The sequence below is a fragment of the Mirounga angustirostris genome, unplaced genomic scaffold, assembly GCF_029215605.1.
Source record: "Mirounga angustirostris isolate CCGP_5_RB_7025 unplaced genomic scaffold, mMirAng1.0.hap1 SCAF_1, whole genome shotgun sequence".
In the NCBI taxonomy this organism is placed as follows: domain Eukaryota; kingdom Metazoa; phylum Chordata; class Mammalia; order Carnivora; family Phocidae; genus Mirounga; species Mirounga angustirostris.
In genome coordinates, this window is record NW_026991709.1 from 182,535,326 (window position 1) to 182,558,281 (window position 22,956).

Genomic DNA, 22,956 nt, shown 5'->3' on the forward strand with positions numbered 1-22,956 from the left:
AATGCTTAACCGGCTGAGCCACCTAGGCATCCCTGAGTTAGTTTTTATGTATGTTGCAAAGTATGGCTTGAGGTTCTTTGCTGTCTTTTTCATGTATGAATATTTCATTGTTCCAGCAATTGGAAAACACTATCCTTTCTCCAACGAACTGATTTCTCATTTTTGTCAAAAATCAATTGTCCATGTATGTATGGACTATTTCTGGACTCTATTCTACTCCAATCGATAGATCTATCTTGACACCAATTAGATACTACCTACCATAGCTGTACAGTAAATCCTGAAATCATGGCATGTTCTCCAAATTTGTTCTTTTTCAAAATTGTTTTTATTCTAGGTTCTTTGCATTTCCACATGAATTTGAGAATCAGTTTGTCAATTTCTACAAAAGAGCCTACTGAGATTTTGACCTGAATTGCACTGAATCTATAGATCATTTTGGAGAATGGAGGTATTAGCAATATTGGGTTTTCCAACCATAAAAACAGTGCATCTCTCCATTTACTTAGGTCTCCATTACATTCTCTCAAAAGTGTTTTGTAGTTTTCAGTATATAGATCTTGCACCTGAATTTTCAGATTTATCCCTAAGTATTTCATGTTTTGATGTTATCGTAAATGCTACTGCCTTAACTTCAGCTTCTGATTGGTTGTTGCTAATATGTAGAAACAGAATTGATTTTTATACACTGATTTTGTATCCTGCCACCTTGCTAAATGTATCAGCTCTAGTAGCTTCTCTGTAGATTCCCTCAAACATTTTTTTGAAGATTTTATTTGTCAGAAAGTGAGAGAGAGAGAGAGCACAAGCAGGGGAAGCAGCAGGCAGAGGGAGGAGCAGACTCCCTGCTGAGCAGGGAGCCCGATGAGGGGCTCAATCCCAAGACCCTGGGATCATGACCTGAGCCGAAGGTAGACACTTAACCAACTGAGCCACCCAGGCGTCCCTCCCTCAAATCTTCTATATCACTGATCATACTGTCTGTGAATAAACATAAGTTCACTTCTTCCTTTCCAATATAGATTATTGCCTTTAATTTGTTTCTCTTGCCTTACTGCACTGGGTAGGACCTTTAACATAATGGTATACACAGCAATAATGATGACAAATATTATTTAAAAAGACCTCCTGAATATATTTATTAAAATAGCTAGGATAATATAATGACCAACCGATGGTGGCATGACATTTTTAGAGATGATCAAATATAGCATAACTGAAAGAAGAACAGCAAACTACTAATTTCCTACTCTCAATATTTCCCCACTGCAGGTATATATAGATATGCAGTTGAGAAGGTTGCTACAGAAATGAGAAAGATGCCATACAAATACATATATGGCCGTATTTTGTCAACTTCAACAACTTCTGTGTGTGATTTACTGCTTGTTTTCTTTTTACCTCTTGACCCCTTTCATCCATTACTCCCCCACCCCTACTCCCTGGCAACCACCCAACTGTTCTCTGTACCTAAGAACATTTTTTTTCAGACTCCACATAAAAGAGAGATCATACAGTATTTATCTTTCTCAGATTTATTTCACTTAGCATAATGCCCTTGAGGTCCCTCCATGTTGTCATGAATGGCAAGATTTCATACTTCTTTATGGCTGAGTAATATTCCTCTGTGTGTGTGTGTGTGTGTGTGTGTACACACAATTTCTTTATCCATTCATCCATCAATGGACAGGTAGGTTGTTCCATAACTTTACTATTGTAAATAATGCTGCAATGATTATAGGGATGCAGCTATCTTTTCAAGTTAGTGTTGTTACTTCCTTCAGATAAGTACCCAGAAGTGGTACTGCTGGATGATATGGTAGTTTTATTTTTAATTTTTTGAGGAATCTCCACATGGTTTTTGATAGTGGCTGCACCAATTTACATTCTCACCAACAATTCTCACCAACTCCCTTTTCCCCAAATCCCCATCAACACTTGTTATTTCTTGTCTTTCTGAGAACAAGCCATTCTGTCAGGTAAAAGTTGATATCTCATTGTGGTTCTGATTTGCATTTCCCTCATGATTAGTGATGTTGAACACCTTTTCAGGTACCTGTTGGTTTTCTGTACGTCTTCTTTGGAAAAATATCTATTCAGATCCTTTGCCCATTTTTAAATCAGATTGTTTGCTGTTGATTTGTATGAATTCTTTATGTATTTTGGAAAATAGACCCGTATCAGATACATTATATGCAAATATTTTCTCCCATTCAGTAGGCTGCCTTTTCATTTTGTTGAGCACTTCCTTTGCTGTGCAGAAGCTTTTTAGTTTGATGTAGTCCCACTTGTTTATGTTTGCTTTTATTGCTTTTGCTGTTGGTGTCAGATTTAAAAAATTATTGCTAAGACCTACGTCAAGGAGCTTATGTTTTCTTCCAGAAGTTTTATGTTTTCAGGTCTTATGTTCAAGTCTTTAATCCATTTTGAGTTAATTTTTGTGTATGATGTAAGATAGTGGTCTAGTCTCATTCTTTTGCATGTGTCTGTCCAGCTTTCCCAGCACCATTTATTGAAGAGACTGTCCTTTCCCCATTTTATATTCTTGGCTCCTTTGTCATAAATTAATGAACTGTATTATGTGTGGGCTTATTTCTAAACTCCCTTTTCTGTTCCACTGATCTATATGTCTGTTTTTATGCCAATACCCTATTGTTTTAATTACTATAGCTTTGTAATTTAGTCTGAAATCAGAGAACTTTTTTTAAGTCAGACACCTAACTAAGCAAATTGGATCTATAACAATATGTGTTATCTGAGGGCTCCCAACACTTCCTTCCACCTACCTCATGAGAATGATTACTTAAAAAGTGTATTTATTAAATTCACTGGACTAAGAGTGCAGCTGCCAAACAGATTTTTGTGAATGTCTCATGGAAGGAGAGAAGCTAAAAAATATTACACACAGCTTTCTGAAGATAGTCTTGCCATTGAGTGTAGTACTTGGTACCTTTTCAGTGAATGCTTTATTGCTTGCAAATACCCCTGAGCTTCTGCAGAAAGCATTTCCTCCATAGCTCATACCAGCACTGGCAACAGCATAAGAAACCAAACAGGAGAACATCAACTTTTTACTTCTGAGGTGGAAAAATATGTATTTTATCAGGCTAAAGCCAGTTCTAACACCAGTAACATCTTACTTTGCCGACTTTCTAGAAAAGGAATGTGAAACCTGAACTGGACTTGTAGTGATCACTGAAGGCCATCTTTGTTAATGTACAGATATCTTCGAGCACTCCAAAGAGCAGAGGTTTACACAAAACAGATTTAAAATACTAATGATTATGCTGAGTTTATAAGCAATAATAAAGAATATGATGTGAATTACAAGTCATACAGGAGAAAATAAATCAAAGATGTTATCTAATTCATCAATTCAACATTTACTGAGTACCTACTGGGTATCAGGCACTTTTCTCAAGGGGAAAAAGAAGAGCAGCCGTCCCTAGGTCTAATATTTGACAGGGGTACAGTGTGGGCAGAAAAGGGTTTTAAAAGAGGGAAGGGAGGTGATGGAGGTTTCACAGAAGTGCCTGCTCTAATCTAGGAGGGAAAAAACTTGGTGGGGGGAGGGGGGCACCTAATCAGAATAGACTCAGATGGCTGAAGACACAATTTAAAAATAGAATCTCCATAGACAAGCATAACTTTCCACTATCACCTGGCCGGAATAATTTAGTCTAAGAACATATAAAGAAATCATTTTGTATTTGAAAAGAAATCTCTAGAACCAAAAGGTTTAGAATCAAGTGAGAAACTTCAGTAGCAAACACAGAGCATGACAGAACTAACATAAGAACAAGCACAATAAACACTTCTCTAGAACTTATCTGGATTCCAGGCACTAAACACTTCACCTACATTAACTCATGTAGTCCTACCTACAATCTTCTGAGGTATGTGCCATTGTATCTTCATTTTATAGTCAGGGAAGTGGAGGCTCAGAGAAGCTAAGCAACTTGCCAAGTTTAAATGGGCAGTTAGCAGCAGAACTGAAATGTGTATGAGACAACCTAGTACAAAGTATAAAAACACGTGGACTTGGATCTACAGGTTAGTTGTCTGGACAGCAAAGAGAACAGTGTTGTAAGACACTGTACTTCCACATACAGACCATAATTTCTTCTGGAATGATAGTAAGATACCCAAGTGAATGAACAAACTGTGTCACTGCCCCCAAACTACTTACTTTAAATAATAGGAGTGTAATTTTTTTTTTTAATGAGAAATTGTCTAAACAGAAAAACTTTGGAAAAATAAGAGGCCAAATTAATAAGATGAATGTTATTTACAAATATCTCACTTGGGAGCTACTTTAACATTCATTAAACACCACCGCTGATAACAACAAGAACCTGATTGGTAAAAAGTACTATCTGTGAATTATGAAAGTATTGTGAAACGACAGATTTGCTCATATATGTGCAGGGACCAAAGATTGAGATCAACAACAACAATAACAAAACTGGCTGGAAAGACAGAAAAGGTTACTCACTAGAAGTGTAAATATTATTGTTCGTGACTTTTCAGTAATTCAAAGAGTAGACTGCAAATGGAAAAAAAATACAGTGCAGGAAACAGTGTGATGATTACTACTATTAATTATCACTTGCTGAATATCTAGCATGTTCCAGGCACTATGTTAAAGATTTTACATTTCCTATTTAATCTTGGAAAATGTGTATTATCCGCAAACACCAGTGTGGGGACAGTGCTTGCCTAAGGTCACAGAGATAGTAAAGTGGGGGAGCTGAAGCTGGCTGGTGGCTCCCCCCAAAGCCACGGGTCTTGTAGAAAGAATAATATATGTGCAACATCGTAAGATTCCTCACTACTATACACAGCTCAACTTCTAGGAAAGCTACATTACAATATATAAGTGATTAAAGAAAATATTTTGATGTCCGTAAAAGTTGTTTCAATTATGTGGGTTTGTAATGAAGGATTTTTTTTAAGGACCTATCTGAACACCAAAATATCTTAAATTGCTATAATTTCTCAATCTAAGTATTTCCACTGCCATGGAGATCTAATGGTTTCTGTGCAGGCAGATAAATGACTAGGGAGTGTGGGGATGAGGGACAGAAAATGAGCCCAAATGTGAAGAACCACAGTGTTGGGAGCCTGAACTCTTCTGATGGAGATTGTGTACCAAAATAAGTAAGAATAAAAAAAGCAGATCTCTATACTTTACCTAATATTGGTTTATTTATCCCAGTTCAGGGCCCTATTTCCTTTCTTTTTCAAATAAAAAATGAAATTTTCAGATGAATCCATATACATTTGCTAATATCTCAGGTCAATGAGAAATTTCAAGTAGAAGTAATCAGACAGGCAGATATGTTCCTAATTCTGTGTCTGCGGTTTTCTGTTTTTTGATTAGGAATGTCAATAAGTGACAACAGGGAGGCATGTTCACAGCAGAGCTGCAAGATTCTAAATGTGAACAAGAGCAAACAATCTACTATGCTCACCATCTTATCCTCACAACTGCCTGGGGTCTGGTTGACAGCTTAGTTTCTATAACTTTTCTTAAGTTTCCATACCGTAGCTTGATTAGAAAATATTTCTAGGAGCTTAGAAATTTCACTTTGAAATTTTAGCCTTACAGAGAAGTTGCAAAAATAACAGAGTTCCCATATACCCTTCACCCAGCTTCCCCTAATGTTGACATCTTATATGACCATAGTACAATGATCAATACAGACTAAAATAGAAAATACTAACATAAGACTGATAGAATTTCATCATTCATATTGTTTAAAGGTATGCAATTTTTAACATCGGCTTTTTAAAAAATTAACATTATTTCTATCATCCACTAGGATATTATAAGGAATCCAGAATACCTAGTGGTATCACTACAGAACAATCAGGTTATCTTCATTTCCCAAGTCAGTCCTCACTCATTGCTCAAGGCCTATTGAGGAGGAACAGCATGATGTAATTTGGCTCCCTCCCCACCCCTACCTCACCCCTAGGATATTAGCTACTAGCCTGAGTATCCATTCAAAGGATGGAAAGCAAACACCAGTCCCAATACTATGAAATGGCTGAGTCCAAGCTTGGGTCAGGTGTTTTCTATTAAAGTATAGCGTGAAGAGAAGGCTTTGTTTTTCACTTCAAAAGACCCACCCAAATGTACACTATTGTCCTATGAATAACAAATTGAAAATAAGTGTTTTTTGGCTTTAGTGTAGGCAAACTCACAGTTTGGGACTTCAGCTGTTGTATTCAAAGTAGTTATGTAGCTTCCAATTTTTCAAGATTATGAAACTTTACCAAATGCTTTTTGTGGTACAAGGATAGGAATGTGAACAGAATCATCTACTTGATTCCAAATTAATAACATGAGATGATAATTTATTTAAGACAAGAGATAATCTTCTGTGTAGGCCTTAGTGTTATCAGCCTACCACCAGAACTTTTTAACACATGAGAGACTTTCAAATGCACTCCAGACAGTAGCTAATGGAGCTGTTGTGTAGCTTTTGCACATGCACTTGAAAAAACAAAGCAAACGCTGCTTAAAGTGTTGTTTTTTCCAATAAATGAATCATCTCTCTGTGCAGTATTCATATACTAACATGTCTTAAAAAGAGATTTCCAAAGTGAAGTTTTAAACCAAAAAAAATGGATAGAACAGAGACCACAGTTAAGCTTTCACTTCTGCCATACCATGGCTCTAGCAATATAACCAAGTGGCTAAAAGGCTAGAATGGGTTTCTCCTACAGAACTAGTTTTCATAACTAGTGGATTTACCTACCTGACAATTAGGGATCATTTATATACACAGGCTAATTATAGTTATAACGGCAACTGGATTGAAAGCATTCTGAGATGTGTCAAAAGCACCAACTTTGTGTAGGTTGATGTGTTGTGTGCTTAAACTGTATCTGGTTGGTTGAGATATTAAGATACTTGCCTTCTAGACAAGTCAGGTGGTGAAGATACTAAGAATTTGTAAGAAAGGGGCGCCTGGGTGGCTCAGTTGGTTAAGTGTCTTCCTGCAGCTCAGGTCATGATCTCAGGGTCGTGGGATTGAACCCCAAGTTGGGCTCCCTGCTCAGTAGGGAGTCTGCTTCTCCCTCTTTCTCTGCCCCTCCCCCAGCTTGTGTGGGCTCGTGTGTGCACGCGCTCTCTCTCTCAAATAAATAAATAAAATCTTTAAGAATTTGTAAGTAAGTCTTTAATAAATGATTGTGCTGGTAATTCAACGGAAAGAAATTTCATTTATTATTTTTTAAAGATTTATTTATGAGAGAGCGTGCAAGAGCACAAGAGCATGTGGGGGGAGGCAGAGAGGGAGAGAGAGAATCTCAAGCAGACTCCAAGCTGAGTGAAGAGCCTAATGTGGGCTGGATCTCAGGATCATGAGATCACGACCCCAGCCAAAACCAAGAGTAGGATGCTCAACTGACTGCGCCATCCAGGCACCCCTCATTTATGATTCTTGAGCAAAAGCAAGATGGGCTCAAATGCTGAGTTGCTTAGTGATATTTAGGATTTATAGTTAAAAAGTATTATTTTGGGGTAATGTGGATAACTTTTTCTAGAGGGATATTTATTGTGATTGGGCATTCTCTGAGCCTTCTGGATCTGTGGCTGGATATCTTTTATTAGCTTTGGGTAGGGACAAAAGGTCCCATTTTGTTAACAATACCTAAATGTATCATTAACAGTTAAAATAAAACAAATTACTGTAACTGATGCTCACGATATGGATTGTGAGTCAAAAAAAAAAGGTATGCTTATTTTTAATAATTCTGCCTGCAAAGGCATATCTGGCTGACTATATTTAAGTATAGAACAATTGTTTTTAAAGATTTTCATGGTTAAAATGAAATAATTAAGGGACTGCACCGATAAGCCCCATTTATCTGGGAACAAATACACTGGCAAGCCTCTATCCTTAATAGCACCAGAAAATATCTGTATCATGAGTCACTGCTTTCATTAACCCTCAAAAGTTGTCTCATTTCAGCTCTAATTCTCTAGGACAGGGAGCTCACCACCTTCATCTCTAGAATCCCAGAGGGCCCTGCACAATTCCTTATACAAAGAAGGTGGGCAAATACTTGGTACCTTGATGAGTACCTACAATGTAAGCAGTGTTTGATAACTTTACCCTTGTGTAAGGAACAGGGGAAGATGAGAACTGGGCAAACATCACCCCAAATTTTCATTCTTGGCTCGGTAGAAAATAACATAAACCAGGAATGGCAAGTAGGTCCCACCTCCGTAACTCTGGAAGTGACGGAGGTGGACAGGCTTTCCGGCAAGCCTCTGTTTAGGTTCAGCTGGATGGAGGGCTCCGATCACCCGGGGACGTCCACCAGGACAGAGTGGCTGGAACAGTGGCAATGCCAACCCAGGGCAGCATCAAGCCAGACAAGACTAAACAAGCACCAAAAATGCTCACAAATAACCAGAAAGCAAGTCTAAAAAACAAACACAAAGCTAACTCCTTTTTTCCCCATTTTTCAGAGGAGGTTACGTGTGATTCTAGAGATGGGTCCTTTGAAGTCAAATACTGGCGAGGTTTCCTATCTCTAAAGGAACTGGAATCATTACAGGCATTTTTTAAGGTGCTTTTGAATATATATCTATGTTTGATAATCTGATTACACTAAAGTCTGGTAAACTCCCCTCTTTTCTCACACTGTCTTAGCCAAAAAAGTCAATGTGACTCATCATAGTCATCTTCTATTTGACTGATCCTATGTATCTCATTTTAGTCACAAACTTGCCTAAGTAGGAGATAAATGTAATAAAAGCAAGAAAACAAAAGAGGAATCCTGGTGTGCTTTTTATTGTTTTTGACAGAGGACCCTGACCCCCCAACCCTCTAAGCCATGGCACTGGTGAGGCAGGATTAAACCTGACCTTCAGTAAAAGAATCTGCATGGAATGTGCAGGGCCTTATCATCACTGCAGCTTCTCAACGCAGCTACTGTGGATGAGCAGCTACTGTGGATGACCGGCACCTGGGTGCACAGGCTGAACGAGGGTTGGGGGAGGAACCCAGAGTTCCAGAAGCCGCACCCTTTCCAGCCACCCTCTCAGGGCCCTTGCTACACAGGATGCTCATCCTCCTTACTAAGTTTTCCTTGATATCTTTTTCACTATCTGCCTTGGACAAACTAAACAAAACAAGAACTTTTTAAATATTTGGCTTACAGATTGAATCCCACCTAAAAGTAGGAGGAATTTTTTATTTTTCCAACTCCCCTATTACGGGATCTCTCTCCCTCTACCTCAGTAGCCCTAGAAACAAAAAAATGTCACCCATTACTTTTATAAATTGAATGAAAGGACACTGTAACATTCTAATTTCTTTTCTTTTTGCTCAAAGTGTCCCATTATCTTCCAGGATGCAAATTAAGAACTCAAATGTTCTTTAGTTTTGAATTGTTCGAAGATGCCTGTTTCCTTCTGTGATTTTGCTAAAATCCTTAGCAAAAATCCTTTTCACCTTAGACTCGGACTCGACTGGTGGTCTGGACAGAAAATAATTACTTTGCTCTTATTTTCAGGTGTTTTTTCCCCTACTGATGTGTCATATTTAATTTAGGGTACAAGCTTAGTGCAGCAAAAATCACATCCATACACACTTTTACTCCTCTCATTCCCTTCTCCATCTTCAGTATGCCTTTCTTAGGAATCTCTGTTCTGACCAAACATGTCAGTGCAGACAACATAAATCAAAGGGTGTACATGGAGACAATGAGCATTGAGTATCTCCTATACTATTCCACAGATGGCTAAAAAGCATGGGAGAATTTTGTTGTGGGTTGGGATGGTGATGGACATTTTAACTAGTATCAAATTAAGAATCAAGAACAATAAACAAGTTATCTACTCTTCAACTTGAATAAAAAGTTTTTTATAAAGTACTTTTTAGAATATTTACTTAAAAATACAAAGTATACATGAAAAATCTAAGTCAGTACTTTATACATTGTATTATGACTGAAAGAATAATCCACTGGCCTCTGATTTCTATTACAAAGCTTGATTCCGTCTTAAAAAACCATCAGCATGGTGTCATAGTCTTAAATAACCAAGATGACTTTATTTTCATTTTGCTTCAACAGTTGCATCTGAACTTAAAGCTTGCATTTCTTCTAGTTACGGTTGTGCAACTTTGTAACACCTTGCAGGGAGAAGTCTAAGTATTTAGACCTGATGGCATTCTTAACAATCCTCTAAAGGGCACTGCAAGCTTCTGTTAAATATTTAGATAATACAAAAACTGTAACATTCTTATACGGAATCTTATCCTATCCTTCCAAAATATGCCTATTGTTTACCTAAAGTTCAGTAAGAGTAAACCTACAGGTTATAGCTGCCAACACACTTCTAAAAGAAACTAATTATAAATGAAACAGTTAACGTATACAGTTATCCAACTTTGCACCGAACTTGAAAAAGAAAGAATGCTAACCTTCAAACAATTAGTGAATTGTTATAAACACCTGCTGTGTAAAAGACAGAACTATAAAAAATATCAACATAAATATAAATAGAAGACAAAGTTCCTTCCTCTAATAAGCAAAGAGCCGCAAGAAAGGAAACACAAACACATGGGAAAATGTGGTCTGGCTGCACTCAGCCCCATAAACTACCCATGCTCACCCTTGGTGGGTCACAGAGTGGACTCCTCAAGTGAACAATGGGAATCCCTGCCCAAGGACAGAACCACGGACGCTTGGGAGAGTCGGCCTAAGAAATACAGCAGCCAGTGTTTTTAAGCTTTATGCTAGCAAGTTAAGGAATCAACACAATTTGCAGAAATGCCTTAAATAAGCAGATCTGATGTAACATGACCTCAACTTTTTAGCAACCTTTGAGCTCACAAAACAGCAAACACTTTACTGAAGACATGATGTGTTATGTGCACCGCTATATGTAAAATGGTTCAGAATATCAACTCAGCATTCAGACTGCCTGAGTTCAAATCCTGGCTGTACCCTCTAGTATTTAATAAACCTGTGGCCTTGGGCAGGGCACTCGAACTCTTCCTCAGTTTCCACACCTACAAAATGAAGACAGTAAAGCACTTGTCTCAGAACTGTCATGAAGATGAATAGGAGATAATCCATGGAAAGTGGTTATCATAGCACCTGCCATACTCTAACTCTGAGAAATGTTCTGTGCTATGGTTGGTTTATTATTAGAGTTATTATCATTAACAATGTTAACAAAGTAAAAGGGTGCTGGACAGGAAACCGAGACTTGGACGACCAGATGAAAGACAACCTCTCTGAACCCCCTTCTTATGTTTAGTGGAGGTAACCACAAGGCTTCCCACCCTGGGTTGTGTGTGATGTGGATGAGATGCCTGGCATACAGTATCTGCTCAACAGACAACTGAGGTCTTTTCTAAGGATCCAGGTGATACAAGGGCATAACCAAATAAATACACTGTTAAAATGCTAGGAAGGGAATAAACAGGTGCTATAATTCCTGGGGAGGGAAGAAGAGAAGAGACCTTCAAAGAGGGGTAGAAAGGGAAGGCCCCTCTGCGGTGGCACGTGGTCTAAGCCCTGGGGAAGAAGGAGCCGGCCATGAGCAAAGCCTAGGGAAAGAGCTAAAATGAAAGTTCAATGAGAAAAGACATTTTCATCACTCCTCTTCACCACTCTAGCCCCAGACCCTAGAAAATGCCTGGCACGCAGCAGGCACACTACTGAGTCGTGCTCAGTAACAATGTTAGAGGGAATGCATAAAGAGTATTTCTGGCAGAGGCACAACCGATGTAAAGGTCCTGGTTTAGGTAAGCACCACCCTGGCATGTCCACAAAGAACCGAAGGGAGGCCAGCAGGGCTGTAAGTGGAGACAGTGTGACTGGAGCGTGCTGGGTGGGCGGTAGGGGATAAGGTGGGAGAGGGAGAGGGGACCGGAGGACAGAGGACTGTGTCAGCCATAGTTTAAATGCTAGGTTTTTCTCTTCTTTCAGAGACGCCACCAAAGGGTTTTAGCAGATAGTGATATGATCTGATTTATTTCACTAAAAGACCACTCTGGCTGCTGTCAAGAGAGGATATTTTAGGGAAGCAAGGACGGAATCAGGGAGACCTTCTGAGGAGCCAATGTATCAACTGAAGCAAGAGGTGCGCCAGAGGCTTCAAGGCCAACAGTGGACTTGCTGACGGGCTGCGGAATGGAGAACTGTGCAGTAATTTGTAGCTTTCTACTTTAGCAAGCAATAGACAGTTGTGCTATTTACTGAGACGCGGACAAAGGAACAGGCTGGGGAGAAGGAGAATAAGAACCAAGAGTTCTGTTCTGAACTGGCTGGCCTGACATGTCTTGGGTGAGAATGCCAGCTAGGAAAGCTGGTCACATGAGGCTATAACTTCGAGGAGGTGGTCTGTGACAGGGCTATAAATGTGCAAGTCATCTACAGGAAGACAGTATCCAAAGCCAAGGGGACAAGATGAAATAATAAGTGATGGGTCTTTGTTGGGTAGTAACAACCATGTAATCGATCAGGTTTCTCTTCTGGCTGGGTTGCCAGGAAGTTCCAAACACAACATAAATCTTAGGGGAAAATTATCTTCTTAGAGATTCTAGATATGATAATCTACCCCTTTTACTTTTCTTCTTCTTTATGGTGTCTAGTCTTCTTTCATGCAAACTCTCGGTCTATATACTCTGAGAAAGGAGAAACAGAAGAAATGAGGTAGTGTAGTGACATGATTAGGGAAGTCAGAGGGACTGGCACCCACATTACCTTGAGAAGTCTCCAATTACAGAAATATTACCTTAAAGTTATCTGGTGCCCTGTGCCTCTCTCAACGACTCCAAGCTCCTCAAAAGCATGAACCCTCTTAATCATCTTCGCATTGCTGTGAAGGGACCAATGTCCAGCTCAGGAGTACACAGGCAATACATGCATACTCCCATCTGTCACGTATCGGTAAATGCAAGGGGCTGAGGCCTTGCTCTAGTCCTCGAAAACTTAGTTCTAAATTGTTTTAAACATAGCATAGTGTGTGATTAAATACCAATAAGCAATGCACACAAATGTGAGGTAAGTTAGGGTAAATCTTCAGGGCCTGGATTGGAAGACTTCAAGGAAGAAAAAAAAACCCCAAAACTGAACCGGCTTTGGAAGATGCACAGTGTTTGGAGACGTGGAAGCATATTTCAGAAAGCAGCCAAAGAACAGAGACAGTGAGGAGCTTATTCTGGCTGGAGGGAAAGAATTTTGAAAAAGCATAGGGGGAAGGGAGCTGGAAAAAACAGTGAAGGACACAGTGTGGACATCCACCTCATATTTGAGACTTCCAGGGAAGTTATAAATTTCTAAGAATTTCTAAGAGATGTTTAAGGAAGATCACACAAATTCAATGTGTAGAATGGATAGGTAAGCAGAGAAACTGTCAGGACTTAGTCTAGGCATAAGTTAATAAGAATCTCATAAAAAGGAGACCGCAGGTTCCAAAAAGTCAGAGTCCACCAAAACTTAGTGAATGATGTGATATGGACAGACAGAAAGAGATCATGAGATTATCATCCAGGGCTTGAGACCCACCGGGTCAGATCAGTAGTATGGTTAACAGAAATGGAGGCAGCAGGAGGAAGTGATTTTAGAAAAAGGTAATAACTTTAATTGTAGGTAGGGTAAGTTTCAGAGGACAGTGGCCACTCCCTGTGTTCAGGCTCCCCGCCCCTCGCAGCACAATATGTATGCAACCTGCTCAAGTCCTTGCAGAGAAAAATCTTCCTAAGTAGTATTCTCACATAAACACAATAGAGAAGGTCTTCCCATAGATTACAATCTCTCCATGGCTGCAAAAGCAAACTTGAATGGATAAAAGCATAAACACAAAAATGAAAGAGGTGGCCCAAATGGTCTACTTCTACAAAGCACTGTGAGTTCACATTCAGATGTTTAAAAAAATATACTACTATGTGAAAAGATGCTCAACATTGTTGAGCCATGAGAGAACTGCAAATTAAAACCACAATGAGATACTGGTACACAACTATTACAGTAGCTAACAACATTTCTTTAATCTAATGACATAACAAATGATGACAGGGTGGCAGAGCACCTGGAACTCTCATACAATGCTGCAGAAGGGGACAACCACTTTGGAAAACAGTCTGAGAGCTGAACTTATTTATTAAATGTATACTTTCCCTATGACCTCACTTCTAGGTACCTATCCAAGAGAAACAAAAACATATGTCCCCATACAAATACCCATATGCAAATTTGTAGCAGCTTTATTCATAACCATCAAAAACTGGAAACTCAAATGTATATCAACTAGTGAAGGGATGAACACACTGCAGTACCTCCATACAATGGGATAGTACTCAGTGACAAAAAGGAACAAACTACTGGGACATGCAAAAATATGAATGAATCTCATAAGCACATTAAGTGAAATAAGCCAGGCACAAAATGCTACATGGTGTACAATTCTATTTATAGGATATTCTGGAAAAGGGAAAACTAAATATTCTGTATTTTTGTAATGGTGGTAATGATAAACATTTGTCAAAAGTCATAAAAGTGTACATTCACAAAGGGTGAATGTTCCTGTATCAAAATTACTCCATACACCTGACTTAAAAAAAAACCAAAACTATAGCATTTTAGCATTCGCTCAAAGACAACTGTTAAAGCATACTATTATTATGATTACTCTGAAAAATTCTAGACACTTCTTAACTAGCTAGAATACTACAAATGTCCTTAATGCTGACAAGAAACAAACCCGACACTTTTTCCCTCTTCAGGCCTCAAAACATTCCTATGCAAAGACAGAGTGTAAGGATGTTAGCGAGTGTGCAGAAGCTGCGTGAATGCTGGTTATTGAGACACTAATAAAGTGAGTCTTGTTTGCTGGACAGCTGTTGGCTCCATTGTTCTTTGGTCACACATAGAAAAGGAAAGCTGTTATGCTCATGGAATGTGACCTTCTCACTGGAGAGCTGTTACATCATGCCCAGAAACACTGCCCAAGAAATCCATTCTCACCATGCACCATGAAGAAAATGGTGAAAACAAAAACAACAACAATGAAAAACCCAAGAAACTATATGTAAAGCCCATCGATAAAATAAGCTGTACTACTTAAAATCAGATCAATTGTAAGAAACATTTGTCGATATGGAATATTCTGGTTTCTTTTGAGTAATGTTTTGTCTCATCTTACTACCCTTAGCATAGAACTTCCAAGTCCAAATATTTTTTTTTTTTTTAACTTTTCAAAAGACATTTTGTATGACCAGGCTTTGATTACTAATTGCATACAATTATGAGAGTAATTACTTTTTGTATTATCAAATGCCTACCTAGGTACTTTGCCATTTTACAGTTGGGGCATTTATAAACCACTTTTACTTGGACAAGGTGTTCCATTTCTTTGATCATCATGCACAGTGACAGACACGTTACACGGCAACCCAGTACAGAGACGCATGTGTACCTGTGCAAGCAACACTGAGATTGTACAAAGACCTGTCCTTACCTTGTAAGATGTTCTCTATTATCTCCTTTTGCATTAGTCTTTAAAATGCTGCCAAATACCTACACAATCCATATCATGACCTACCATTTTCAAAACCACTGCCCCAGAAAATTTTAAAAAAGAAAACATTTCATCATGTTTTAAACACAGGCTTTTAAAAATTCATTTAGTTATTTGTTTTGAAGCATACGAGTGACCTTCCCTAAGGCTGACTCACAAGTCATCACACTCTGTTCCCCCCTGGGGATTCCCACGCCTGGCTGGGGTGAGCAGCAGACATGGAAGGGATGGTCAGAGCCCACGGCCCCTCTGCTCCCTTAGCGGCCAGCCACTATATGTGGGTGGGGGAGGCCTCGGCCAATGTAGGCCTACAAACACGCGGGGGGCCTTGCTTGCTTTCCATTCACACACATTCTTATTCCTTAACCTCTATACACACGTACACACGCACAGAATGAAATAAAATTCAACCAGGAAGAAAAAGAGTTGCAGGAGAGAAGAAAGTTAAGTTTTTCCTTAACATTCGTGGATTTCAGTCATGCCTACTAAGCTTAGTTTCCAGCACCACGGATATCAGAACAAGTTTAAAAGACTGAACTGGCATGCAAATCACATGCAGAAAGTATTTTCAACTATCAACAATTCTGAGTTTTTAAACTGCTAGTCAAGGGTGCCTGGGTGGCTCAGTTGTTAAGCGTCCGCCTTCGGCTCAGGTCATGATCCCAGGGTCCTGGGATCAAGTCCTGCATCGGGCTCCCTGCTCAGCGGGGGAGTCTGCTTCTCCCTCTGCCTCTGCCCATGATCTCTCTCTCATGCTCTCTCTCAAATAAATAAATAAAAATCCTAAAAAAAAATTAAAAAAAAAAATAAATCAACTGCTAGTCAATATTATATTCTGCTATTCCACACTGAAAATGGTGGTCATTTGTGATAACTACAGAGAAATTTTACATGAAGATTGGAAAACTTACTTTTAAGGACTCCCACAAGGGAAATTGGACCAATGAGAAAGGAATCTGAAAAGAAAAAAAAAATCAAATAAATTAGGCAGGAAAGATCAGAGTTTGCAACTAGGACTACTATCATGAACCTATAATTATTATTTAGAAACCTTTGTTTTGACTTCATGTATATAATAAAGCTAACATTAAATTTATAGGTAGGGTAGACATAATTTTCAGAAAAAAAGTTAAGCCGCAACTGCCTGTAGAATTCTACTAACTTTCTGAGCCCAAGGGACATAAAATGATGGTGTGAAGCCCTTTTGAAACAGAAAGAGAAGCACAATACAGAGATCTGGCTACCGAAATGACAAAATATTTCCTATCACAAGCAATAAAGACTTTAAAGACTTGACATTTTTCTGCTGAAGAGCTGTCTACTCCTTAGCAGGCCAAGTGTTAGAGTTTAAAACAGAAACGGGGAGGAGGAGGGAGATGAAGGGGGAGAGGGAGGGAGAGGGGTCGAGTGAGGGGCAGGAGGAGAAAGTGGGGGGAGCAGGAAGAGGGAGAGGAGGAGGGGAGGGGAGGGAAGGGAAGGAAAGAAGAGAAGGGAGCGCAGAGGAGTGGAAAGAAGAAAAGGAGAGGCAGAGAGGGAGAGAAGGGCAGAGAGGAGGGGGGAGCGGGAGAGGAGTAAGGAAGGGGTACACAGGGGAGGCCCGGGGAGGGATGGAGCAGGCAAGAAAGAGAAAAGAGGACACACACAGAGCCACTTACAAGAGGAGGCTGAGAAATGGGGACAGAGAAATAGAAGACCAGTGCGGGCGGTGGAAAAGGAGGGCAAGAGCGAAAGCGGGCCTGTAGGCAGGCTGGTTCCCGGGGTAGGCTAGGAGAGGGGTCATCTGCAGTAGCCAAATGGGATGCTGAAGACAACTGGCACACTCAGGGCAGAGTATCTGCTGTCAGTTGGTTAACAGCAAGAGCTAGAATTACCAAGCACTTCTCATATATCAGGCACTGTGCTAATGAGCACTTCCTGAGCTTTATTTCATTCCTCTCAACAACCCTGTACAACAGTTAGGTATGACTACTGTCTCCATGTTACAGATGAAGACGAGGTGCAGGGACGCTGTGTAACTTGACTAAAGAAACCCTGTGAAGCCCAGACAACCTGACTCCAGAGCCTGTCTACTACTCTACCTGGAAGACATCTAAGTGCATTTATCTGAACGTAAATTCACCCCCAGTAGAATCTATTTGCTTTCCATGACATCTTCTAAAATTTGAAAACGGAACCACACCTCCCTATTTCCTAAGACAAAAATGCCTGAACTCCAGTCACCACCACCCACTCGCCTCTGTGACATCCAGTCACTGCCAGAAGGGCTGTGCTGGGGTGATGCAGCTATGAGCAGGCCTCGGTCCCAGCCCTGTTCTCTGTCGTCAGCTGCCAGGAAAGAGTAAAACATGGACTTTGAACATTATCGATATGCATATGGGTGTGTGAGTGCTTGAAATGTGTGTGTGCGAGAGACCATGGTTTTGAAGGCATTAGTGGATATTTACCTTCACATGAATCAAGGGCATCAAATTACTTCTGAAGTACTTATACTGAATCACAGTATAAGTACTGAATTAAAAGTCTAGCATCATCTGTCTTACTCTGCTGGAGCAAATGATGGTCCTGAGTTTGGCAGTGGACACAGAGAAAAAAAACAAACCTGTCTTTCCTTCAGGCAGGAATTGGCAGTAAGGGAAAAACAATCGATGACAACAGCCTAGTTTAGGCTGACAAAGTGGGATCTCAGAGAGGTTTGCTGTCTTTACAGTAGGCAGCACCCCACCCTGTATGCAAAATTCCACAACAGGAGTGAGATTTAGTTTAGCGTTTTTGTCACCAAAATGTGAAAGCTTCTGATGGAAAGTCCATTCTGAAACTAAAGTTCAATTAAATTAACTATCTAAATCCCCCCAAACTGACAGTATAATAGTTTTCTAAAAGGTTTTCTAAATTTCAAAAAAAAAAAAAATGTATAGTATGTAATAAAATATCCAAGAGGACTAATAGGTACTAGGATTATAGATGACTTTCATTTTCTTCTTCGTACTCTCCCCTCCCAGATGTAAATTTATCACATTTTAACAAGAATGTAAATATTTCATATTTATAAGATGAAAAAAGGCCTTTAGCTTATTGTAATGATTCATGGTCTTTACTTCTTGATTAAAATAACCTGGGGCGGGGCACCTGGGTGGCTCAGTTGTGAAGCATCTGCCTTCAGCTCAGGTCATGATCTCAGGGTCCTGGGATTGAGCCCCACATCGGGCTTCCTGCTCCGTGGGAAGCCTGCTTCTCCCTCTCCCATTCCCCCTGCTTGTGTTCCCTCTTTCGCTGTGTCTCTGTCAAATAAATAAATAAAATATTTTTTAAAAATAAAAAATAAAATAACCTGGGGCGCCTCAGTGGCACAGTCAGTTAAGCATCCGACTCTTGGTTTCAGCTCAGGTCATGATCTCAGGGTCCTGGGATCCAGTCCCGCATCAGGGTCCACACTCAGCAGGGAGTCTGCTTGAGATTCTCTCTCCCTTTCCCTCTGCCCCACCATCCCTGCCCCAGGTGGCACGCACTCGCTCTCTTTCTCTCTCAAATAAATAAATCTTTAAATATAAATAAATATAAATAACCTGTAAAACTTCATGTTATCTGCACTTCTTTAGTACTTAATAATATTAGATTTTGAATCTTGTAGATGGACATTTTGCCCATTTTCCTCTATTAAAAGCTATTCTTTAAATTGTTCCTTCAAATTTAAAGAAGTAATTTAAAAATCACAGTTGGAATGGCCAAACTATTCCACAGGGTATTTATCTTAAAAAGTGAGCTGACAGTAAATCCCAACTTTACTCTCTAAAACGAGATTGACAGTCTAAGGTAATTAAATGCACTGTAAATGCTTAAAATAATGAAATTTGATTCTGGTTTCTGGTAGTGAAATATCCCTTATAAGATAAACTCCTGATGTGTAAAAATTTTTCAAATATTCTTCAAGTCAAAATCCTATCGAATGCTTTTTGTCATTTACAAGATGAAGAAACAATAATGAAAACGTGTTCCACACATGTGGAAGGAGTACTGCCAGCAAATATGGCTCCACAGCTAAAACAAACACTTCTCCCACCTTCTACAGAACATGGGCCCGTCAAAGAACTAGCTCCCGCCCCATGTCTGGTTCGGAGTTACATAACAGTGATGTTTCTTCAAAACGTGGAATTTTAAACCCCAAACAGATGTAAGCTGTTATTCTAAAATGTTTTATAGATGAAGAAAATGAATAGCTGCACTCAGAGGTCTTATATTCCAAAACACAACATACTCCTTTTATTGCACCAAAAGTTACAAAATGGCTCCCTGTTGTGACCTTTTTAATGCCTCCATTTAAGATGTTTTGTTTGAATAAGGTTGTTACGACGCAGGGCACTAATAAGTGAGCAGCAGTAAACCCAGCTACCATCAAAGAGGCAGATGCAGAAGGGAAAAAACCTGCTAAAATTCAACATGGATTCCACTTAGTAATAAACATAGCAATAATGCTGTGTAAGAGTGCATGTGAGGATTCCATGCGAAGTAGATAAAATTAAATATAGGCGTGGTGAGAAGAGGAATGAGTGCTGGGCATTACTAATGAAATGAAGAATTTACAAAATTACATTACGAACATGCTTTACCTCTCATTAACTATTGGACCAGACGCATCACTAAAGCCAATCAATGCTTTTAACTCAGTGATCTTTTGTTTTTTAACCCAGTGATCTTAAAAGAAGTGTCCATAACCTTACAGTCCTTAAAAAATAATGAAGTGATTTATAACAAACCAAGGGGATATACAGATATGATTTCTAAGGTATTACTTATCTGCAAAATTCTCTTTTTCAATGGAAAAATCACATTAGAATAGCAACACTTTAAAAATAAGACTTGACTAGAAGCCGCAATGAACACAATACCACCATGAATGCCCTAGGAAGCATAAGAACAAGAAAGTGTATTTTAAAAGCTGGAAACCTATTGTACCTTGGCAGAAATAACCCAAAATTCTCTAGCAATAAAAACAAAACAAAAAAAAAAAACAAAAAAAAAACAAAAAAACGGAAACTTTTTGCTAAGACCTCAAATTAGAAAGGGTTTGAAGTACAGCATGGGATTGGTCGGCCTGTCATGGATATCCCACTGGCTCCAAGAACTGGCCCGTTCCAATTTTCAAGGGATCCTACAAGTGACCCACGGAGACGTCTCCTTTTTGTTGCATGACAGTGTCCAAATTTCTGTGATTGACTGAGGGTTTTCCACTTTATTGTTACATCAGTAACAAAGCCGTTCTCCTCTTAAATATGCTATACCTTTTCCCCTTCAATCCCAGGGGTAACAAATGACAAATCAAGTTGAAAACCTAAAAACCTTGTGCCCCTAAGTGACTATTGTTCCAAAATTTAAAATTAAACAAAAAAAGTGAGAGCCAAAGTTGGTCTGCTAGCATTTGACAGGACAGAAAAGAATTCCAATAGTCAATATACACTGATTTTTCAACTGAACCACCATAATCCATTTACATGCACTGTACAAAGAGAATAGAACATCTACCTAATAAAGGAAATTAACCTAAAAGTAGGAAAAATTTACAGTGAATTAATTATTCCTCAGGTTTATAAGAGGTATTAAAAAGTCCTAAAGTATCTTTCCCAAAAAAAGCACAAAACAGACAAAAGAGTATCAAAATCTAATACAGAAAAGGAAATGTGTAAGTGGTCTGACTCTTAAGCAAATCTTTTAGAACTCAGCCAGGAGCTCTGAGGATATCGCCAATCACTAACTCCGTGTGCTAGGCACAAGTCCTTAATAAATGTTAGCACGGAGGTAATGATTCAGTTTTCTTTCTCTGCATTCTACAGAATCATCACAGTAATGGTGTCTGGGTGGAAGGCACTCCCAGGATCTCAGTGTACATGTGACTGTGCCAGTCACATAGTACCAATTATGTAGCAAAGATAACAGCAATGTCAAATTAGTCCACGGTCCACTACACTTCTGAAGTCCTAAAAACAAGTTTTACTGTTTTTACAAGGTGAAAATTATATATATTTGATGCTACTCATGATAAAAGAAAAACAAAAAAACCTCATCAAGATAAGAACACAAGGGAACTTCCTAGGATGCCTAGGTGGCTCAGTTGGTTAAGCAACTGCCTTCAGCTCAGGTCATGATCCCGGAGTCACGGGATCGAGTCCCGTATCAGGCTCCCTGCTCATCAGGGAGTCTGCTTCTCCCTCTGACCGTACCCACTTCCTCAATCTGATAAAGGACTCCTAAAAAAATATATAGCTAACACCATTCTTCAGGATGAAACACTGCTTTCCTCTTTCTTTTTTTTTTTTTTTAAGATTTATTTATTTGACAGAGAGAGACACAGCGAGAGAGGGAACACAAGCAGGGGGAGTGGGAGAGGGAGAAGCAGGCTTCCCGCGGAGCAGGGAGCCCGACGCGGGCTCGATCCCAGGACTCTGGGATCATGACCTGAGCTGAAGGCAGATGCTTAAGGACTGAGCCACCCAGGTGCCCCTGAATGCTTTCCTCTTAAGATCACCAACAAGGCAGAGATATCTGTCCTCACTTCATTCAACACTACACTGCAGGTTCTAGGCAGTGCAATCAGGCAAAAAAAGAAAAAAAAGAGAAGAGAAAAGAAGAGAAGAGAAGAGAAGAGAAGAGAAGAGAAACAAAAAGCATAAAAATTGAAAAGAAGGGGTGCCTGATTAGTCATGCTGAAAATTCTAAAGAATCTTAAGGAATCAATATACCAAAAAAAAAAAAAAAAAAATCAATAAAATTCCTAATTACTAGCAGCAAATTAGTAAAAAACAAATGTTAAAAAAAAAATCTGCTTAAAGGTGAATTAAAATTCAATTTAGGAAAAAAGTTAACCAAAGACTTATAGGACCAATGTACTACAAGTGACCAGACAGGGGCACCTGGGTGGCTCAGTGGGTTAAGCACCTGACTCTTGATTTCGGCTTAGGTCATGATCTCAGGGTTGTGAGATCAAGTCCCGCATGAGGCTCCACACTCAGCAGGAGTCTGCTTGAGATTCTCTCTCTCCTTCTCCCTCTGCCCCCACTCCCTGCTCCCACTGCCCCTCTCTCTAAATAAATAAAAAAAAATCTTAAAAAAAAAAGATTCAGAATATATTTTTTAAAAAACTACTACAGCTCAACATCAACAAAAACCTAATTTTTTTAATGGGCAAAGGATTTGAGTAGACATTTCTAATGAAAAGATACACAAATAGCCCACAACCGTATGAAAAGATGTTCAATATTACTAATCATTAGAGAAATGCAAATCAAAACCACAGTGAAATATCACCTCATATCCAGTAGGAAATTATCAAAAAAAAAAAAAAAAGACAAGCAAGGAACAAGTACAGACAAGGATATGGAGAAACTGAAAACTTTGCACACTGTTGGTGG

The 22,956-nt window shown here is 39.3% G+C and overlaps 1 protein-coding gene across 8 annotated transcripts in view; it reads right to left on the minus strand.

Annotated features, from left to right (window-relative positions):
- SLC25A26 (solute carrier family 25 member 26) overlaps positions 1 to 22,956 on the minus strand; it is a 135,125-nt gene that overhangs the window by 19,962 nt on the left and 92,207 nt on the right. For all 8 annotated transcript variants that reach the window (XR_010412230.1, XM_045862008.3, XM_064594009.1 and 5 more), the window contains one exon: positions 16,468 to 16,512. Coding sequence is in view for 7 of the 8 variants with exons in the window: in XM_045862008.3 (XP_045717964.1) it covers positions 16,468 to 16,512 (45 nt within the window). In the remaining variant the exon portion in view is untranslated. The remainder of the gene's footprint in view (positions 1 to 16,467; positions 16,513 to 22,956) is intronic.